This window comes from Polistes dominula, unplaced genomic scaffold (genome assembly GCF_049000335.1).
Source record: "Polistes dominula isolate Pdom_NZ unplaced genomic scaffold, Pdom_raw_medaka contig_27, whole genome shotgun sequence".
NCBI classification, from domain to species: domain Eukaryota; kingdom Metazoa; phylum Arthropoda; class Insecta; order Hymenoptera; family Vespidae; genus Polistes; species Polistes dominula.
In genome coordinates, this window is record NW_028300906.1 from 3094176 (window position 1) to 3112415 (window position 18240).

The window sequence follows — 18240 nt, forward strand, 5'->3', positions numbered from 1 at the left end:
CCTCCTCCTCCTCTTCCTTCTATTCCTCGCACTCGCACCAACAACACCACTACCAACACTCTAATTACTTGTAGTAGTAGTAGCAATAACACAGCAGCAGACAACGATGACACCACCAAGTTCACTTCCACTTTAGACGACGACAACGGTGACGACACTGTCCGATGCAATAGTTGTACAATCCCGTTATTGTTAATGTTATTGTTATTGTTGTAACTACTAGTGGTGAATGAAAGACGTCTGATCCTTTCGAACAAAGGCATCGATGGCACGATCGAGATGGGATCTACGTACTATCGGAAATATCACTTACGAGACTCGCCCCAGGCACTAAGGTACTTTTCTTCCCGATACTTGCAAGAAGACATGACATACACCAACGCCTTCTGCACTCTCTTCTTAGATTCTTCTTCTTCTTATTATTATTATTATTATTTTATCTACTTGTGGTGTTCCTGTTATTCCTGCTACTGCTACTGCTACTGCAACTGCAACTGCAACTGCTGCTGCTGCAACCACACACGGCTTCTCTCAACGTCGTCGCTACTCTACTCTCTTCAACTATTCTCTGTTTCTCTCTCTCTTTTCCTCCCTTCTCGTCTTCCACCTCCTTCCTTCCTGCCAGTCCCAATCGTACCAGCGAACCGCCTTAACTGTCCGTATAAAACACGCATCAGCCTTCGCTGGGTCCTTGTTACTGTTCTTCTCCTTCCTTTTTTTTTGACTTTCTATCTCTCTCTTTCTTTCTATCCCTCTCGTCTTGTCTCGTCTCGTACTCTTCTCTATGACGTGCGAGACGCCATATTGAAAATTACCTTTCAGCCTTTTTCCCTTCCTTTCTTCCTTCCTTCGACAGAAATGTTCCCCCCTTGTCTGTCACGAGCCAAGTCAACTTATGTTCCAGCGAGCAACCAGCAGACAACCTACCAACCAACCAACCAACCAACCCAACCAACCAATCAACCAACCAATAGTTCGTCCGTCCGTCCTTAGATCTCGACTAAGACTACTACTACACTAGTCTCGACCAAATATCTCATTTGTTGTCTCTCTTCTACTATTCTCGATTGTTCATGAAAGCGTTCCATCTATATCTCCTACTTCTCTTTCTTTACCTTACTCAGTTACTCTTTAACTCATACTATATCTCCATCTCATTCATTAACGAACGTCACTGAGCGCTTTTCCGATCATTCCACGTGATACTGCTATCCTTGATGTTGATTGGCCGTCGCTCTAAACGTCCACCAATCAAAATTCAAGATGCTTCGTTCTAAGCTACCCTTTATATTCTACTTGCTTCTCCTTTACCTCCTCCTCCTCCTCCACCTCCTTATCCTTCTCCTCCTTATCCTTCTCCTACTCCTCCTTATTCTTCTTCTTTCTCTTTCTCTTTCTCTTTCTCCGTGCACTCGTGTTGTTTCAACTACCAACGACAGCCGGGAACGTAGGAAAGAAAGTTCTTGTCTTTTTACCGGATGCAGGGCCAACGTTAACTTGCTTCTCTTATCTTTAGGAGGAGGCTAACGATATCTACGACCTCGACGTTCCGTTCCACGTTCATTGTGGTTACTCTTCGGAAAGAGCACATTGTTAGGATTACTACTGATAACATTCAACCGCTATTTCAATTTGATGATCCTAGAATAATAGAGTCGTAGTAGTATAATAAAAAGATCGTCTTTTTAAACAAATTTTTCTCTTTGTTTTTTAATAATAGTATAATAAAAAAGTATATGAATTAATAATAATAATAATAATAATAATAATAAAAATAATACTTCAAGCACGAGCATGAATTTCTTTGAGGTAAGATAAAGCTCTTGTATTTATTTATTTAAACATTTAAGTTTAAGAGCTGATGTCTTAACACAACCGCCATTTTGTTTTTATTTGAAAATCTAAAAATACAAATATTTCTTTTCTAACTTATTTTCCTTCTTTACAATAATTTAATATTTTTTTATTTTTATAAATAATACCTAGTACGAACACTTTTATGTGATCGTAATGTGAATACTTACATACATACGTATGTATATATATATATATATATATATATATATAAAATGTATATATAAAATGAAAATAGAAAAATATCGACCAATGTGAGAAAAAAATCTTACTTTTCAGTATGCACACACCACACACCCACATGAAAACGAGGCATAAAGTACTCTTAGCAAAGACTCGAAAATAGATCGATGAAAAATTCTATTACGCATGGTACATACATATATATATATATATACATACATACATACATACATACATATATATAAATATTCAACGTAACAGTTTTCCTCTTTATTCATTTTGATGTTCCATCGAGGACATTGATAAAAAATAACGCACAAATTAATTACAAAGAAGAAAGGAAGAAAGGATAACAAAAAGAGATATAAGGCATTGAAAATTCAAGTTTGTGTGCGTGAGTAGAGACACTTTCTTTACACACATGTATATATACACATACACACGTCCATAAATATTTATATATATATATATATATATATACAAATGTATAAAATTTCTTGATATTACTATTTATAGTTCGATGCCTTCGTTTTTTTTTCTTTCCCCAAGAACCGGAAGTTCGCTTAGTCGTTACATTTACATACATACTTACACGCATATGTCTACTACTACTACATATGTATATGTAGAAGATATGTGAAATTGTGGTAGTGTTAATACGTGCATGCACAAGTGCGTGCGGTGACCGTTCGTCACGATCCTTGCGGTAGCAGGGGAACATAGACGCAAATCGGATTCGATGACGTCATCGTCCCAACGATGAAAGCACATAACTAAGCGATGCATCATTTGTGTGTGACACGGGTTTCTCTTCGTCTCTCAAATATTCTTCTTCTTCTTCTTCTTCTATCTATCTCTTTCTATATCTCTCTTTCTATTGTAGTATATCCAATTTTCTTACAATTTTAGATGAATCAGAACCGGAAATTGAGTGCACTCCTTTTTAAATTCATATACATACACCTATTAACACATATCAAAATTATATTTCATATGTATGCATATCATAATATTGGTTTATCCGAAAAGTTCATATATAAATTGATATTTTTGTCCTATGCATAGTGCAAACTAATCTCATTTTCAAATTGTAATGTACATTAAAAATATCAATCTCAATATGAACTTTTTTTAAGGACAATCTTTTTACATATGAAAAATTATTTTTGGAAAGTGGTATAAGTTCAATTTTGAACAAAATAAAATTAAATATTACGAATAATTTTTCATATTGTTAAAAAGAAAAAATATATATATATATATATATAACATAATTAATGGACTTACATTTATTATCACTTACAATTAAATCCACTGTCATAATTATCAGTACATAATAGATATATATATATTTATTTATGTGTACATATATAATTAATGATAATTTACATCAATCGAAGATTAGTTTGTATTTTTTTTTTATCTCCTATCTCAACTTCAGATACTTTAGTGTCAATAATGATACATACCTATTTAAATACATATAGATAGATTCGTTTATTTTTTGTTTTGCACATGTTGTTGCAAGATAACCACAAGGATATTAGTTATGCAGTTATATTCCAACAGATGTAACGTAAACATCATCTTTTGTTCTAATAGTTCGGAAAAATTGTAGTCTAATTCAAGTGCACAAGTATCGATCAGGAACGAAACGTTGACAACAATCTTTTTCTTCGTAAGAGGGATTTTCCCTACCTCTCCCCCAACATTTAAGTTCTATCTTCGAAATTGATATTATCTTAAGTAAATATTTGTTTATATATATATATATATTTATGTGTTATATGTATGATAAATGTAATCAGACGCATGCGTCATCATTTGGGGTTCTAGGATCTGAGAAGTTTCAAAATGTATTTCGCTTTTTTATTTTTTTATTTTTTTTTATATTTCAAACTCCCTCCCAATTATCTAACCGTATTTTAATTCAACTGGTGTTGTTATATTTTAATAATCATTTTATTATGGGTGTTGCATGTATTTTTTAATGAAAGATTTATGTTGTTGAAATAAAATAATTAAAAATAAAGAACATCGATAAAAAGCAAAAAAAATAGAAAGATGGCGACGGTACTTAAGAAGCTTGTGTCGTATAAGTTTCGATCCGTGGTAATTCCGATGATTAGGATATTTAACAAATAAAAAAAAAAGAAAATAATGTATAGTAAGAAAATCTCTGATTGTGTCAGATGAATCAGACACCACCGGTTGTGTGTCGAGCACAAACGTGCCAGTCATTTGTCTTAAGTCACGTATCTTTGGAAAAGTAAATTGTTTGACAATGGCGTCATTCAAATAGGATGATTAAAAATTTATCATTTTATAGAGAAAAAAGAAAAAAAAAGAACAAAGAAACAAAAATAGATTTCAATGATAACGTTACAAAAAAAAAAAGAAAAAAAAGAAGTCATATTCGAAATAGGATTAATGGGAAAAAATAGTTCTTTATGCTCGTTTGTTTTTGTTCGTTTCGATCGAATTCGAATGACATGTTATGGGTGTTATTTCTTCTTTGCACTTTGCAATAAGCAAATCGTTAGAAAGGATGCTTATTATCCGTGATATGCGGTGCGTTATCGTTATTCCGTTCGTCTCGCGTTTCTCACATTAGTTACAATGACCTTTTAACAGTGGCTCGTGCCGCCAGCATACTACGCCGCTCCCGGACGATGACCTAACCATCATCGTGTTGCATTGTTTCAATATTTAACTTAATAACAGAATAAAAAAAAGAAAAAAATAAAAGAGACTAAATGTAGAAAAACACAGGAAGACAAAGAAAGAGGTTAGCTAAAAAAAACTTAATAGTATTTTAAACCTTTTTCTTCTTCTTCTTCTTCTTCTTCTTGATCTTTAAGTATCGATAAGAATATATGAAAATAGAAATTGTAGTATCGAATTGATTGAATATTTTTTGTTGTCTTTTCGTCAGTAGGATGAAAAAAATGCAACGTTGTTATCATCTCATTTGCAGGGTGCATTTCCTCCTACTCGCGCGTCCTTGCACGCATGCGTACAAGTACAAGTGTCGGTAATAGTAGATCGCTCGTAGCGTTGCGCTCGTCGCGTCATCTCGCGGATAATACGGGAATTTTTCTTCTTCTATTGGTCAGTCAACAAGATTTCTACGTTGACACCGCGAACAAATTCAAAATAAAATTGTCTATTCATTTTGAAATTGAAATGAAAGAAATAAATTCATTGATTTTTCTTCGCATTATTCTTTTTATTTTCAGATCGTTTGATAGGACAAATTGAAACGTACACATAGGAGTAACGGAATCAATAATTATAATTGATCAAATAAAAAAGAAAAATTAATGGTTTTTTTTTTTGAAACAAAATTATGCTACGAACGTTCTCAATGTATCAATAATATAAAAAATAATAATTATATATTATTTTGAATAAAATTTTGTAATATCGCAAATTTTCCAAATATTTTATATTATTGAAGATAAATTCGTAAAGTATAGTTACAATAATCCGAGAATAAGAGAGAGAGAGAGAGAGAGAAAGGGAATACAACAACAAAAAAAAAAAAGAAAAAAGAAAAATGACTACTCCGAATTTTGTACAACCCAATTCGTTTCCCACGCCGATGTATCATCAACCAGGAATGCCTATTGCGAGTGCACCCGGACCAAATGAATTTCCAACACCGATGTATGTGCCTCAACCACCGCCAGGTAAATAAATATAAATCAAATATTAATTAATTACATTTACCCGTTTACAAAATTAAATTCCTCATTGCTAGAAAAAGGTGTATGCGTTTATGTGTTTCATTTGGAAAATGATGAATTTAATTTGCAATAATGTTATATGATTTTACACAAGGGTTTAATTGATAATATAAAAATATTACAATATTATATTTGCAAAAGGGATTTATTTGAAGTATAAAACCTGCAAAGGCTACTGGAGATGTAACGATCAGAGTAACTAGATAATGGTCGTGTTCGTTAATATAAATGTCGGACAGATTATTCCCCCCCCTTCCCCTCCCCCTCCCCTTTCACTTGATCTGTACTCCCACCTACGCGAATTGTTGCCTCTTATCAGATCACGACAGATAGATAGACAGAAAAAACGATACAGAAAGATAGATAGACATACGAAGAGTTCATTTTAAGTTTCATCAAAAAATCTGTTAACTACGAAGAAGTGAAGAAAAGATTAATTGAATTTTTTGTTTTTGTTTTTGTTTTTTTTTTTTTAATTAAATTCGCGAATTTATACATTTGATAAATAATTGAATAAAATTATTCAAAGAAAAATTGTAATATAACGACGAATTATTTCAACGACGATTAATAATTTTGTAACATCAGTTTTGCGTGTATTATACAAAATTTGTGTGAAAAAAGAACAAAATGGTTGGGCAAATTAATTGAAATTTCAATCTTATCATTTTGTAAATAAAAAAAAAAAAAAAAAAAAAGAAGAAAAAACATGTGTTCTATCGTGAGTGAAGTGAAGTGATGAAATGTATATTTCTAAAAGAAGAAAAAAAAGAAAAACAATAATTTTTCTTCAAACTTCTAACAAATGAAAAGAACGTGTTTTATTTATTTATATATATATACAAATATTTTTTCTTTCTTTTTAATTTTATCCCAAAAACGTATACGTAAATTTTGACGAAATTAAGATCAAATGTTTTGTTGTTTTATACGTACAATAATTATTCGAACACATTTCTCTTTTACTTATATAATAATATAATACTGTAATTATTTTATTACGTGAAATGTGATTTATTTTCTCTATTTTTTTTTTTTTTTTTCTTATAAATTTAATAATCTCTATGTTTCTTATTGAAATTAACTACTACTCTCTCTACGACATTTTCTTTTACATTGAAAAAGATATGAGACAACAAGTATAATAATACTAAATCGAATTTTATCAATTGTTTGAGATTATTATATCTGTTCCCATTTTGTCCCTTAAATTTATCTAGCAATAAAAAGATAAAAGTAAAAAAAAAAAAAAGAAGAAAAAAACCAAAAAAGAAAAAACAATCAGTAAAACAAAACCAAGAGATAAAGATAGAGAAATATAAATATAAATGTATATATGTGTGTGTGTGTGTGTTTGTATCCTTCAAAGGAAAATAATTCTACAAGCATTATCTTTACAAAAGAAGGGGACTGTAAAGAATATATATTTTGTTTTTTCTTATACATAACAAACATATATTGGAAAAAAACTCAATGTCTCACACAAACATACACAGAGCGAGCCTAAGTTCTCCTCTTATCTTCTAAAAGTTAATATTATAAACATGCATTAAATTATTCCGATCATTATTGTACGAGGAATAACGTTAACGGGACAATATATACATGTATATATATCTATATATATATATATGTGTAACAGTAAGAAATAGAACATAATTTTATAAACAAACAAACAAAAGATATTCTAAGAAAAATTGAGAAAACAAAAATATATATTAAAATAAAATGAAAATGTTAAAAAAAAATAACAGGAAAATAAATGTTTGAAAATTATTAAAAATAAAAGTGAAGACGAGTGATGGATTCGGAATATTTCGATGATTCCTGGAACGTTAAAGTGCAACAATTTCGTAGATTTATTCGTACGTTGTTTAGAGAAACGATTAGAAAATGTCGTTCTAGAAGAAGAGGATATACTAGATTTTTAACCGACGATGAAAAAAGGTTTAGAAAATGAATCATTGAACAACGGGTATCTTGAAGAAGAGTTTTGTGTGTTATATTTCTTTTTCTTTTTTTGTTTTTTTTTTTTCAAAATATAAAATATCTCGAGAACCGTAACGAAGTTATTTAAAATTAGATTTGAGATTTGTAAGAATTCTGAGTATAAATATTAACAAATTTTAAGAATTAAATACGATGAATGAATTCATTTTTAAATTATATTTTGATATGATATGTGTTTTTCTTAAATTTATAAATTAAATAAAATTCGATAATATTTTTCCGTGGATAAAAATGAGTGTCACCAAGTATGGAAAAGTTTTAGAAATATTAATCTATCTTTTAAGTTTACAATATGTAACACTGACTCTTCTTTTGGAAACCCATTCGATTGTAGTTTATTTTTTTAATGAAATATTTTCTTGTAAGATAATTTTTTTTTCTTTTTCTTTTTCTACTAAAACAATGTTGATTAATGTTCATCAATTAAGTCTAATTTATTTATAGAAGGCAATTAATAAAAAAAAAAATAATGTGAAAAATGTGTATATGAAAATGAAAAAAAAACAAACAAAGGTGTTTTATATTTACAGGTGGTTGGCCCGCAACGAATATGATTTGTCCGCCAGGTTTGGAATACCTTATGGGCCTTGATCATTTGTTTGTCAAACAAAAGATCGAACTTTTCGAAGGTTCGTATTAAATTGAAATTGGTGTGGATTTAATGACAGCTGTGTAATTTGAATATTTAATGTGTCTGAGATAAACGATAATTTGTAGAAAAACATTTCCATTAAATTCTTCATTATAATTATGATTTTACAAAATTACACATAAATTATTGTATAAGGAATAATATTGAATACAATTATTTTCAGTAATTGTCGATTTTGAAACTAAAAATAAATATAAAGTAATGAACATAAGGGGTGAACAAATTTATTACGTAGCTGAAAAATCAAGCTGTTGTTCGCGTTATTGTTGTGGAACTTATCGCAGTTGCGAATTTCAAGTAATGGATGGTGTGGGAAGAGAAGTTCTTAATATGATTCGTCCATTGAAATGTGATAGTTGTTGCTGTCCATGTTGCTTACAGGTATGTCTTTTAAATATAACACAATCAATATAATAATATTCATTGAATGTATTTCAATTTTATTGTATGTATTAACGCCATCGCAGCAAAAATTCCGCTAATGCGCCAATCTACACCTTAAATTGTTGCGACAAATCATAGAATAAAAAACTTGATTTTAAATCAAAATACTTTGAAAATTCAAAACATTTTATTTATAAAAAGTAGTCAATCGGGTTTCGATGGAAAATGAGCCGATATAGAATTTAACATAGATTCAAAACAGTCTCCATTTTCTTTCACCTGATGCTGTTGCCATAACCCTGACGAAACCCTGACGGTTGCTGTGTGCAAACAACAAGGTTGTTGTGTGCGAACAACAAGATTGCTGTTTATTGGCGCATTAGCGGAATTTTTGCTGCGGTGGCGTTAATTATGTAAGTATCCAATTTTGTTCATCTATATAATGATGAATTATTATTATTATTATTATTATTATTATTTTATTATAGGAATTGGAAGTTTATTCTGGTGGTGTTTTAATGGGATCGGTTGTTCAAGATTGGTCTATTTTTAGGCCATGGTTTTCAGTACGCAATGCAAATGGCGATACGGTACTAACAATAAAAGGACCATTATTGCGTTGCCTAGAAGCTAATTTTAAGGTAATTATATATTATTTTTTTTTATAATCAATACTTTATTAATAGTTGTTTATATTTTTCAAATGATTTAATTAGGTAAAATCTGCCGATGGTGTTCATCGAGTTGGTATGATAAGTAAACAATGGAGCGGCATTACTCGTGAATTTTTTACCGATACTGACAATTTTGGTATAAGTTTTCCTTTAGATCTTGACGTTAAAATTAAAGCCGTTCTTCTCGGTGCATGCCTTTTGATAGTAAGTACGATATAATAATAACAATATATTTCAATTAATTTTATATAAAGTGTGTTTCCCAATATGTGAAATCAATTTCAAAAATGAACGGAAAAACAAACAAGAAACAACGAAGAAAGTTTCATATAAACGTGTATTATATTTGATAGTTTTACTTTTGTGTTTTAATAATCCAACGATAGCTTAGTATCTTTTAAAAAAGTGTTCAAAATGATCATTTTTATGATCAAATGAGAGGACAAATGTTTATATGAATTGTTGTTATGGTTTAGTGTCTTCTCTTGTGCATTTTTGAGATGAAACACCCTATATATATATATATGTTGAAACCTACAGTATTCAAAGATCTAATTTCTAGATATCACATTTTTTGATTTGTGTTATCTTCTACAATAAAAGTTGATAACGACGATAATACAACTTCTGTATAATATTTTATCTTTCTTATACTGTTGTGTACTCTTAAATTGATATTTAATGCATTTACAACTCTACGTCTAAGATGATATTAAAAATGGAAACGTTTAGTACTAAAGATTGAAATAAAACAAACAAAAAAATAAAAAGAAAAATTGAGGAATATTCGATAAATTAAGAAATAATGAAAATACAAGGATAAATTACTAACATTTTATTTCAATGAAAATTCCTATATCTGAATAATTATTATAATTTCTCTATTAATTCGGATACTGGAGGTTTTACTGTATTAATATGTAACATGATATATATATATATATATATATAATTAATTATTATTTTATCAATTACAGGATTTCATGTATTTCGAAACTTCTCCTACTTAATGTGATTCTTCTTTTGAAGACAGGGAGAGAAATTCTACCGAGTTGCTTATTAAATTATAAACTAGTAACAAATATTTATAAAACTAAAAAGAACAAAATGCGCTTTTTATTAAATGTCTTCGATTATTTATACAAATACTCTACTTTTTGAGATAACTTAATTTAATATACTCTCTATCAAATATACAAATATATATATGATCACACCCTTTTTGAGATACCTGTCATAAATATTATAAAAATAAAAAAAAACAAGTGGATCCATTAAAGTCTTAAATCTGAAACAGATATTATATTCGGATGTGGGCATCTTTAGGATGCACATCCCACGTGGGTCTTCAGAAACGGCTACCTCCTCATGGTTAAACCCGGGCAATGGTATTTTACTTTCAATATAATGTTTATCATATTTTTATACGATATACATTCCATTGCAAGTAAAATCCAGCCAAAGATCGCTTGTTATAAACATTGTAATTTTAATTAATTTCTTTTTTATTATCTCATTAATAATTTATTCCTTTCCATGATTCTTCCTATACATTTCATATATAGAAATTAATTATATTATAATGTTTTTTAAATAATTTTTATATCTTTATAGGACCCATATGGAATAATCAAGAATTGTTGATATTTAATTTTCATTTTACTTTGTTTCATGATAGGTATTACTCTCGATAAAATACATTCAATCATATTTTAATTAATTCTTTGAAATAAAACTCATTAAATATAGAATTAAATTATATTAATGTATTTATGAATTATAAATTATTGTATATATTCTAAATTGTTTTCTTTTTTTGTATATATATACATAATGAAATGTTTGTTAAAATATTATAATTAATAATGATAATTGTTTATAATTAAATAAAGAATTTGGAAGCTTTGCTGAAAAATTGGAATAGTATTCAATTTCAATTTCAAAAATACCGCCAATCTCAGTCGTGGTTAGTTACAGTGGTGTCTCTGGTGTGCATTAAACTTTTCCAAATAGCCATCTTATGATTGGTCACGTTCTTTCTTTTTTAACCAATCACGCGACGTATCATATCTCGTATATTTTTCGTATCAAGTTGGCATCAGTGTTAAATGTAGTTATCACGTACTTAACGCGGTATGCGAACGTATACAGAAATTTCTTACTTTTGTGTCAATTTATTCGGATTAAATATGTAAGAATAAGGTAGATTGATTGTTTATAACGAAAGTATAATAATAATTATTTTTCTTTGTATTATTAAGATGTAATATAGAAATTTGTTGCAGAACTAAGTTGGAAATACTTGAGACGTATTTCTTGTTAACAGATCACCCCCCTAGGGGTGGGGTCTTCTGTCATTTAAAGCCAAAGAATTAACAAGTTATGTCAGCACTGTGAAATAAAAGTGAAAAACGTAAATCATGGCACGTCCTATTGTACCAAGTCAACAAAAGTTGGCTGAGAAGTTAACTATATTAAATGATAGAGGTATTGGAATGCTCACACGTATTTATAATATTAAAAAGGCTTGCGGTGATGCCAAATCCAAACCTGGATTTCTTTCTGATAAGACTCTTGAATCTTCGATAAAGACAATAGTTAGAAAATTTCCTAATATCGACATCAAGGGACTGCAAACGATTACTGGTCTACGTAATGAGATTATCAAATCTCTTTCTTTGTATTATTATACGTTTGTAGATTTACTCGACTTCAAAGACAATGTTTGCGAACTCTTGACTACAATGGACGCATGTGGCGTACACATGGATATTACTATCAATTTTGATTTGACTAAAGGTTATCTGGATCTTGTTGTCACTTATGTCAGTTTAATGATACTACTTTCAAGAGTCGAAGACCGTAAAGCTGTATTAGGTCTTTTCAATGCTGCTCATGAAATGGTTCACAGCCAATCTGATCCTAGTTTTCCTCGTTTGGGTCAAATGATAATGGATTACGATATACCTTTGAAGAAACTATCTGAGGAATTTGTTCCTCATTCAAAGTTATTGAAAAATGCTCTCACTTCTTTGTGGCCAATTTATCCTGGTAGAAATCTAACCGCTGATACTTGGAGGGCAGATCAGAAACTCAGTTTAGTAGGAAGTCCTGGACAAATATTGAAAGCGGCTGCTACTGATACGATGTCATGTGAAACCCTGAGTTTAGATAGAATCGAAAGATGGGTTATACTTGGCTTTACGCTCTGCCATACGTTTTTGAGTCAAGAACAACCTAATAAACTTTGGATCACCGCTTTAGAATCCGGTTGGGTATTAGCTTTGTTTAGAGATGAAGTTATTTATATACATCAATATATTCAGACATTTTTCGAGAGTATGAAAGGATACAGTAAGAGGGTATCGGAAGTTAAAGATTGTTATAATCAAGCAGTACAGAAAGCTGGTTATAGACACAGAGAAAGAAGAAAATTTTTGAGGACAGCTTTGAAGGAATTAGGTTTAATTTTAACGGATCAACCTGGTCTTCTTGGACCGAAAGCATTGCTCGTGTTAATGGGACTATCTCATGCTAGAGACGAGGTTTTATGGCTTTTAAGACACGGTGATAATCCTCCGACTCAAGGAAAAGGGAAAGGCAGAGGCAGTGAAGATTTAGTGGATCGACAGTTACCGGAATTGCTCTTTCATTGCGAAGAATTAAGAGCGTTAGTAAAGAAGTATTCTCAGGTGCTTCAGAGGTACTATGTTCAATTTCTGTCAGGATTTGATGCTCCCGCATTGCATCAAATGATACAAAATCTTCCAGTTTGTCCTGAAGACGAGGGAGCAATTCTTAGTGATATGTGCTCAACGATCGCGAGTTTGACTGTAAAGCAAGTAGAGGATAATGAACTATTCGATTTTCGTCCTTTCAGATTGGATTGGTTTAGATTACAAGCTTATATGTCTATTGCCAAATGTAATATGAATTTAGCAGATAACAGAGAATTAGCTTCTTTCATGGATACGGTAGTTTTTCATACAAAAATGGTAGATAATTTGGATGAAATGTTAGTAGAAACGTCGGATTTATCGATATTTTGTTTTTACAGTAAAATATTTGAGGATCAGTTTCACATGTGTTTAGAATTTCCAGCACAAAATCGATACATAGTTGCTTTCCCGCTAATATGTAGTCACTTTCAAAGTTGTACGCATGAGTTGTGTCCAGAGGAACGTCATCATATTCGCGAAAGAAGTTTATCCGTGGTAAATATGTTTTTAGATGAAATGGCTAAGGAAGCTAAAAACATAATAACGACTATTTGCGATGAACAATGTAACATGAGCGATATGCTTTTACCTAAACATTGTGCCGTATTAATATCTCAAGTTGTTAATAGAAAGAAAAAGGACAAGAATAAAAAGAATATGAGTGAGATACATAAACCAGGTATAGAAAGTTACAGAAAAACTAGAGAAGAATTAACAACGATGGATAAATTACATATGGCTTTAACGGAATTGTGTTATGCAATTAATTATTGTCCTACCATCAATGTATGGGAATATACATTTGCACCTAGAGAATATTTACATCAACATCTCGAATCACGATTTGCTAGAGCTCTTGTTGGAATGGTTATGTATAATTCGGATACAAACGAGATAGCTAAACCATCAGAATTATTTGTCAGTGTCAGATCTTACATGAATGTATTACAAACTGTAGAAAATTATGTACACATAGATATTACTCGTGTATTCAACAATGCTCTACTCCAACAGACTCAAGAATTAGATAGTCATGGTGATAAAACTATAGCTGCACTATATACACAATGGTATTCGGATGTACTCCTTAGACGAGTTAGTGCTGGAAACATATGTTATTCTGGAAACCAAAGAGCATTTGTCAGTTTATCCGTAGAGGGAGCAATTCCTTTTAATGCAGAAGAGTTCTCCGATATTAACGAATTAAGAGCATTGGCTGAATTAATTGGACCATATGGTATGAAGATGTTAAACGAAAATCTAATGTGGCATATAGCTAGCCAAGTACAACAATTAAAAAAATTAGTCGCAGGAAACAAGGACGTTCTTATTGCGTTAAGAACTAATTTTGATAAACCTGAAGTAATGAAAGAACAATTCAAAAGATTGCAAAGTGTTGATAATGTACTTCAGAGAGTAGCTATAATAGGAGTAATACTGAGTTTCAGGCAATTGGCACAATCTGCATTGGTCGACGTTTTGGAAGAACGTATTCCGTTCCTTTTGAGTTCGATACTTGATTTTCGACATCATTTACCATCCGGTGATCCAATGAGGATCGTTTCTGAGATGACATCTGCTGCCGGTTTAACGTGTAAAGTTGATCCTACATTAACCACTGCTTTAAGAAGTCAAAAAGCAGAAGTTGACGAAGATGAACACTTGTTGGTTTGTTTATTAATGGTATTCGTAGCTGTATCTATTCCTAAGTTGGCAAAAAATGAAAATTCATTTTATCGAGCATCTCTCGAAGGCCACTCGAACAATATTCATTGTATGGCAACAGCAATAAATAATATATTTGGTGCGTTATTCACGATTTGCGGACAAAACGATATAGAAGATAGAATGAAGGAATTTCTCGCATTGGCATCCTCCAGTTTATTGAGACTCGGTCAAGAAGCTGATAAAGAAGCTACTAGAAACAGAGAATCAGTTTATCTTTTGTTAGATCAAATAGTTCAAGAATCACCTTTTCTAACAATGGATTTATTGGAAAGTTGTTTTCCATACGCTCTTATACGAAATGCATATCACGACGTGTACAAGCTTGAACACTCTCAGCCATAGAAATTACAATGATAATGGGGACAAACAAAAAAAAAAATATATATATATATATCGAATCAACGATCAATGCGCGATATAGTCATACTCAGAGCTACTTTTCTACGTCCAATTTTGTGTACCATCAACAAACTCGTACACTATATATATATCATTGGGATTATAACTTGAAACATGAGAGAGAACGAAAAGAAAATGATAATAATAATAATAATAATAATATTAATATTAATATTAATAATAATAATAATAACAATAACAATAATAATATTAGTAATAAAAAGCTCTGACCAAGAAATTTATCAATTGTGGAAGAAATGAAAAAGTAATTCGAGTTTATGTATGTCGTCTGCTACTGCAACAATATATGTATCTCGTTTTTAATGTCAACGTTTATAGGAAGACACATTTGTTTTTTCTGGTCCATTGACGATCAATGAAAAATCAAGTTGCGTTTTGAGAGAGGAGGAACTTACGATGGAAAAAAAGAAAAAAAAACAAACAATTTATCGTGTAATAATTAATAATCAATTATATCAGTCGGAGCATTTTCTATAGTGAAACAACTCAGTGTCCTCTAAAAAGACATTTGATACGCGATTTAAAGACAATTTATATATATATATATATATAAATATATTATTAGGATAGTATATTTTCATTTAATTGTTACAGTATTCCGTAAATTATCATTATGTAAGAGAATTTTTTTATTATACGAGAACAAATGAAATATTATATATATATATATAAACACAAAATTCTCAATTCACGCTATAAGAATAAATGTATTTGCGTAATATACGCAAGTTATCATTCATCCAACAAGTATCGTCTCACTATCCCCCTTTATCCATTGCATTTTCTATGTATAATGGTAACTTTTACAATAGTTTATAAAATAAATAAAATCCATCCATAAAATATTATTAATTTATTATCTCTTTCTCTCTCTCTCTCTCTCTCTCTCTCTCTTTTATTCTCTAGTTTGAGTCTTATTTTCTTTTACACATTTTTAAAATAATTTAAAACATTAGTATTGTATAAAAAACAATTATTGCTTAACCAGTTTAATCGTGGCGATGATCTGTGCGTAGAGCGTGCTCTGGTGTGTGTTGCGATAATCAAGCGATGTCGGATATAGTCGTCAAACACAGAAGTAAATTGAAATATTGGATAGTCAAAAAATAACGACTTTATTTTAGACAAATGAACAATTTTGTTAGTAATGTAAGACACAGTTTCTTAATATGAACATATATTTATACATAATAAACGAAAAAATTAGAAAACAAAATAATCGAATATTTATAAAAATTATAAAAATTTATTCTCGACTTGTTTTCTTTTTCTTCACCTCTAAACATTTGAAACATATTAAAATTTACGAATTAAATTTAGTTTTTTCGTCAAAATTACAATTTAAATATCTAATTGTAACAAACTTTTACGCATGACAGATATAGACGTCATAACACAAAATTCTGGCCACATCTCCATGACGGATATAGTCGTCAAATGCGTTTAACTGGTTAAGGGATAATTTTCGAAAAAAATTTTAATCAAATTTAAACAAAACGTAAATGTAATTATGGTTTGTTTTTATTTATTTTTAAACGTACCTACCAGATGTTAGACGTCATGACACAAAATTTTGGACACATCTCCATGACGGCTATACTCGTCAAACACCCTTAACTGGTTTTAAAAGGAATAAAAAAATTGAAAGTACATGGGGAGGATAGTTAAATGTAAAATGTATGCTTTATTTAGTTCTTTACAATGTTTTTGTTTTGTTTCTTTAATTTAAATGACATTAACGTAACACAAGAGATATTCACAATCATATTCCTTGTTTTTTTTTTTTTTTTTTTTTTTTTTTCGTATAATTTTATTTAATTTTTTTGTTTGTTTGTTTGTGTGTATTTATTTTCTTTAAATTTTTTTTTCTTTTCTTTAAATATCCTTAAAACACTCGCCACATCCTAAAACACTTCGGGAAAAAGAGAGAGTGTGGTGGTGGTGGTTTTAGTCTGAAACTACGTTCAGACGATTGATTGGTCAGTATCATGCATGAGATTATTTTTATATTTTTTAATAATATTTTTTAAAAAAAGAATATAAAAAAAGAAACCATAAACAATTACACAATAAATTGTAGAAGAATAAAACCAGCAATATGTATTAAAAAAAAAAAAAAAAAAAGAAATAATAAAAAAAGAAAAAAAGAATCACTGGTTACAAATTGAAAGTGTGAATGAGTTTAGGGGGTTGGAGAATGGGGGTTGGAGAATGGGGGTTGGAGAATGAGGGTTGAGATGGTGGAAAAATGTAATTCTTTTTGTACAAACATTTTTTTTTCTTTTTTTCTTTTTTTCATTAAATCAGAACACAACTAACGCGTTTTAAGAGTAAATTTTTTCTTCATTCTTCTCTCATATTTCTTATTTTTTTTTTCTTTTTTTTTTTTTTTTTAAATCATTCCAGATGCACGATGTTGATAAGTCACCACATTATTTTTGGATCGATAGAAAAAATATAATTTTTCACAATTTTTCTTTCATTTATTACTTTTTTTTTCTTCTTTTTTTTTTTTTGTTTTCGTTTTGTTTCTTTTTCACCATTTTTCTCTTTCATCTCTTCATTTTTTTTCTTTCTTTCTTTCTTTCTTTCTCTCTCTCTCTCTCTCTCTCTCTCTCTCTCTTTCTAACATTATGTACAAGTAATTAGAGTAAATATGTGCATCATCGGGCGTCATTGGTGATGCCAGAGACCTGGATTAAGATGAGGGGATGGAATTGCTTGTAATTTTTTTATTATTTTATTTTTTCAATCTCTCTCTCTCTCTCTTTCTCTCTCTTTCTTTCTATCTCTTTCTCTCATGCACATATACACATTCTTTTTTTAAACCCCCCTCTCCCTAATCTTCGTTTAAAACATTCGTAACA

The 18240-nt window shown here is 30.1% G+C and overlaps 2 protein-coding genes across 7 annotated transcripts; both read left to right on the forward strand.

Annotated features, from left to right (window-relative positions):
* The first annotated feature begins 30 nt into the window (after positions 1-30).
* LOC107070885 (phospholipid scramblase 2) lies at positions 31-11012 on the forward strand. Of its 5 annotated transcripts, none has more exons than XM_089179623.1 (9): positions 31-335; positions 626-1809; positions 2134-2431; positions 5277-5729; positions 8327-8425; positions 8612-8829; positions 9321-9473; positions 9549-9710; positions 10484-11012. In XM_089179623.1, exons 4-9 carry the CDS (start codon positions 5597-5599, stop codon positions 10514-10516), a joined length of 798 nt encoding a protein of 265 aa, XP_089035749.1. In that variant the 5' UTR covers positions 31-335; positions 626-1809; positions 2134-2431; positions 5277-5596; the 3' UTR covers positions 10517-11012. The 5 variants fall into 5 exon arrangements, with proteins under 5 accessions (XP_089035749.1, XP_089035750.1, XP_089035751.1 ...); XM_089179624.1 differs by having other exon boundaries at positions 1517-1809; XM_089179625.1 differs by lacking the exons at positions 626-1809; positions 2134-2431.
* A 575-nt stretch (positions 11013-11587) lies between these two features.
* On the forward strand, positions 11588-17676 carry Hem (Nck associated protein 1 Hem). Of its 2 annotated transcripts, none has more exons than XM_015329460.2 (2): positions 11588-11708; positions 11792-17676. In XM_015329460.2, the coding sequence occupies exon 2, from the start codon at positions 11927-11929 to the stop codon at positions 15293-15295; it is 3369 nt and encodes a 1122-aa protein (XP_015184946.1). In that variant the 5' UTR covers positions 11588-11708; positions 11792-11926; the 3' UTR covers positions 15296-17676. The 2 variants fall into 2 exon arrangements, with proteins under 2 accessions (XP_015184946.1, XP_015184947.1); XM_015329461.2 differs by having other exon boundaries at positions 11615-11708; positions 11779-17676.
* The last annotated feature ends 564 nt before the right edge of the window (positions 17677-18240 follow it).

Bases quoted from the DNA above. Each gene is read 5' to 3' on its own strand.
- LOC107070885 (XM_089179623.1), top strand. From the start codon at position 5,597: ATGACTACTCCGAATTTTGTACAACCCAATTCGTTTCCCACGCCGATG. The intron at 5,730-8,326 runs GTAAATAAATAT...TTATATTTACAG, and splicing joins TGTGCCTCAACCACCGCCAG to GTGGTTGGCCCGCAACGAAT. The intron at 8,426-8,611 runs GTTCGTATTAAA...AATTATTTTCAG, and splicing joins AAAGATCGAACTTTTCGAAG to TAATTGTCGATTTTGAAACT.
- Hem (XM_015329460.2), top strand. From the start codon at position 11,927: ATGGCACGTCCTATTGTACCAAGTCAACAAAAGTTGGCTGAGAAGTTA.